This window comes from Penaeus monodon, chromosome 28, assembly GCF_015228065.2.
Source record: "Penaeus monodon isolate SGIC_2016 chromosome 28, NSTDA_Pmon_1, whole genome shotgun sequence".
Taxonomy (NCBI): Eukaryota; Metazoa; Arthropoda; class Malacostraca; order Decapoda; family Penaeidae; genus Penaeus; species Penaeus monodon.
Window position 1 is genome coordinate 35,611,862 of NC_051413.1, and position 3,803 is coordinate 35,615,664.

Consider the following 3,803-nt stretch of genomic DNA (forward strand, 5'->3'; position numbering starts at 1 on the left):
ATGTCTCTCTCCCCGTGTGCGGACTCGTGTGTACATTCCTGTGTGTGCGTTTTAGACGTGTGTAGTGGAGGTTTAGTGTGGAAGAAGTCTGGCAACTTCTAATACTTTCGATCAAAGTTAAGAGGGTTGCCAATATATATATATTTTTTTATCTTTCTTTCTTTAATCATTTATAAAACTTATTTCCCCCCTCTCTTTATCTCCTTCTTCGTCTGCACATTGTTTATTATTGCGTGTTTTCTGCGCCCGGGCATGGCGCAGGAATCTCGGGCCGTTAGTGTTGGTGAATTTCTCTTTTGGAGACCTTTGTGCTTCAGTTCCCTTCTCGGCTTGGCTGGTGACGTCACACGATTGGCTGAGCTACTTCACGTTTCAGATTTTCGCGCGGATCCGTTGCTTCAGGTTTCAGATTTTCGCGCGGATCCGTTGCTTCAGGTTTCAGATTTTTGCGTGGATCCGTTGGTTTTGATTTTAGGTTTTCGCGCGGATCCGTTGCTTCAGGTTTCAGATTTTCGCGCGGATCCGTTGCTTCAGGTTTCAGATTTTCGCGCGGATCCGTTGCTTCAGGTTTCAGATTTTTGCACGGATCCGTTGCTTCAGGTTTCAGATTTTCGCGCGGATCCGTTGCTTTTGATTTTAGGTTTTCGCGCGGATCCGTTGCTTCAGGTTTCAGATTTTTGCGCGGATCCGTTGCTTCAGGTTTCAGATTTTCGCGCGGATCCGTTGCTTCAGGTTTCAGATTTTTGCACGGATCCGTTGCTTCAGGTTTCAGATTTTCGTGTGGATCCGTTGCTTCAGGTTTCAGATTTTCGCGCGGATCCGTTGCTTCAGGTTTCAGATTTCCGGCGGATCCGTTGCTTCAGGTTTCAGATTTTCGCGCGGATCCGTTGCTTCAGGTTTCAGATTTCCGCGCGGATCCGTTGCTTCAGGTTTCAGATTTCCGCGCGGATCCGTTGCTTCAGGTTTCAGATTTTCGCGCGGATCCGTTGCTTCAGGTTTCAGATTTTCGTGCGGATCCGTTGCTTCAGGTTTCAGATTTTCGCGCGGATCCGTTTTTCAGGTTTCAGATTTCCGCGCGGATCCGTTGCTTCAGGTTTCAGATTTTCGCGTGGATCCGTTGCTTCAGGTTTCAGATTTTCGCGCGGATCCGTTGCTTCAGGTTTCAGATTTTTGCACGGATCCGTTGCTTCAGGTTTCAGATTTTCGCGCGGATCCGTTGCTTCAGGTTTCAGATTTTCGCGCGGATCCGTTGCTTCAGGTTTCAGATTTTTGGCACGGATCCGTTGCTTCAGGTTTCAGATTTTCGCGCGGATCCGTTGCTTCAGGTTTCAGATTTTCGCGCGGATCCGTTGCTTCAGGTTTCAGATTTTCGCGTGGATCCGTTGCTTCAGGTTTCAGATTTTCGCGCGGATCCGTTGCTTCAGGTTTTAGATTTTCGCGCGGATCCGTTGCTTCAGGTTTCAGATTTTCGCGTGGATCAGTTGCTTCAGGTTTCAGATTTTCGCGCGGATCCGTTGCTTCAGGTTTCAGATTTTCGCGTGGATCCGTTGCTTCAGGTTTCAGATTTTCGCGCAGATCCGTTGCTTCAGGTTTCAGATTTCCGCGCGGATCCGTTGCTTCAGGTTTCAGATTTTCGCGTGGATCCGTTGCTTCAGGTTTCAGATTTTCGCGCGGATCCGTTGCTTCAGGTTTCAGATTTTCGCGCGGATCCGTTGCTTCAGGTTTCAGATTTTCGCGCGAATCCGTTGCTTCAGGTTTCAGATTTTCGCGTGGATCCGTTGCTTCAGGTTTCAGATTTTCGCGTGGATTATTTGCATTAGATTTCAGATTTTTGCGTGGATCCGTTGCTTCAGGTTTCAGATTTTCGCGCGGATCCATTGCTTCAGGTTTCAGATTTTTGCGTGGATCCGTTGCTTCAGGTTTCAGATTTTTGCGTGGATCCGTTGCTTCAGGTTTCAGATTTTCGCGTGGATCAGTTGCTTCAGGTTTCAGATTTTCGTGTGGATCCGTTGCTTCAGGTTTCAGATTTTCGCGTGGATCCGTTGCTTCAGGTTTCAGATTTTCGCGTGGATCAGTTGCTTCAGGTTTCAGATTTTCGTGTGGATCCGTTGCTTTTGATTTTAGGTTTTCGCGTGGATCAGTTGCTTCAGGTTTCAGATTTTCGCGTGGATCCGTTGCTTCAGGTTTCAGATTTTTGCGTGGATCCTTGCTTCAGGTTTCAGATTTTTGCGTGGATCCGTTGCTTCAGGTTTCAGATTTTTGCGTGGATCCGTTGCTTTAGATTTCAGATTTTCGGCGGATCCGTTGCTTCAGGTTTCAGATTTTCGCGTGGATCCGTTGCTTCAGGTTTCAGATTTTCGCGTGGATCCATTGCATCAGGTTTCAGATTTTCGCGTGGATCAGTTGCTTCAGGTTTCAGATTTTCGCGTGGATCCGTTGCTTCAGGTTTTAGATTTTCGCGTGGATCAGTCGCTTCAGGTTTCAGATTTTCGCGTGGATCAGTTGCTTTAGATTTAAGATTTTCGCGTGGATCAGTTGCTTCAGATTTTCGCGTGGATCAGTTGCTTCAGATTTTCGCATGGATCAGTTGCTTTAGATTTCAGATTTTCGCGTGGATCAGTTGCTTTAGATTTCAGATTTTCGCGTGGATCAGTTGCTTCAGATTTTCGCGTGGATCAGTTGCTTTAGATTTTCGCGTGGATCAGTTGCTTCAGATTTTCGCGTGGATCGGATGCTTCAGGTTTCAGATTTTCGATTTTCGTTTAGGCCTGTTATTCATAATATCGTTTGGGCCATTTACTTCAGATTTCAGATTTTTGCTTGGATTTTGGATTTACGCTTTGGGCCAATTGCTTCAAAATTTCCCTTGAGATTTTAGATGTCAGATTTTGGCGTTGAACATTCGCTCCACATTTCCGATTTTGGCGTTGAACATTCGCTCCACATTTCCGACTTTCGCGTTGAACATTCGCTCCACATTTCCGATTTTGGCGTTGAACATTCGCTCCATATTTCCGATTTTGGCGTTGAACATTCGCTCCACATTTCCGATTTTGGCGTTGATTACATTCGCTCCACATTTCCGATTTTCGCGTCGGATTACATTTCTGTCGCTCAGTCCCTTGGCTACATTTCCTCCCTTGGTTCTCTTGCTCTTTGTTTGTTCTCGGGATTCTTTCTTCCTTGGTTCGCATTCCCGACGCTATATTTGCATATTATGCTTCTTTTGATTGCGTCTCTGAATCTACCTTTGTTTGCAACTTGTTTGTATCTCTGACTCTGATTTTCTTTTGTTTAAATCCCTGACCCCTTTTTTGCGTGTGCATCTCTGACTTGCGTCTCTTGTCTGCATCTCTGATTTCCTTTACATCGCGGATTTTGCTTTTTTTTCTCCATCATCTTTTTTGATATTCACCTCCAACTCTTTGCTTTTGTTTACTTCTCTTGCTCTCCCTTTGTTTACATCTACGACCCCTTCTTTGAATATCTGACCCATCCCTCTTTTGTTTTCGCTTTTAATTCTTCCTTCTTTTGCTTGCATGTCTGACCTCTCCTTTGTCTGCATCCTGAATTTTTCCTTATTTTATTGGCGTCTCTCATTCCTCTCTTTTTTTTTTACATCTCCGATTCTTTCTTCGTTTGTTTGCATCTTTGAATATGCCTTTGTTTGTGTCTCTGATTCTTCCGACCTTTGTTTGCAGCTTTGTTTCTTCCTTTTCAACTTTATATCTGTGAAGTTCAGTTGCTTTGTTACCCAAACCTCCCTTTGTTATATATCAACAGTCCTGGTTCTTCACGCTGCG

At 45.1% G+C, this 3,803-nt stretch overlaps 1 protein-coding gene across 1 annotated transcript in view; it reads right to left on the reverse strand.

The window, feature by feature from the left end:
* LOC119591192 (sporozoite surface protein 2-like) overlaps window positions 1-3,352 on the reverse strand; it is a 28,154-nt gene extending 24,802 nt beyond the window's left edge. The window contains exons 1-4 of the mRNA XM_037939904.1: window positions 3,308-3,352; window positions 2,901-3,202; window positions 1,277-2,209; window positions 350-857 (exon numbers count right to left, since the gene is read on the reverse strand). Coding sequence (XP_037795832.1) covers window positions 350-857; window positions 1,277-2,209; window positions 2,901-3,202; window positions 3,308-3,352 — 1,788 coding nt within the window. The remainder of the gene's footprint in view (window positions 1-349; window positions 858-1,276; window positions 2,210-2,900; window positions 3,203-3,307) is intronic.
* Window positions 3,353-3,803: the final 451 nt, after the last annotated feature.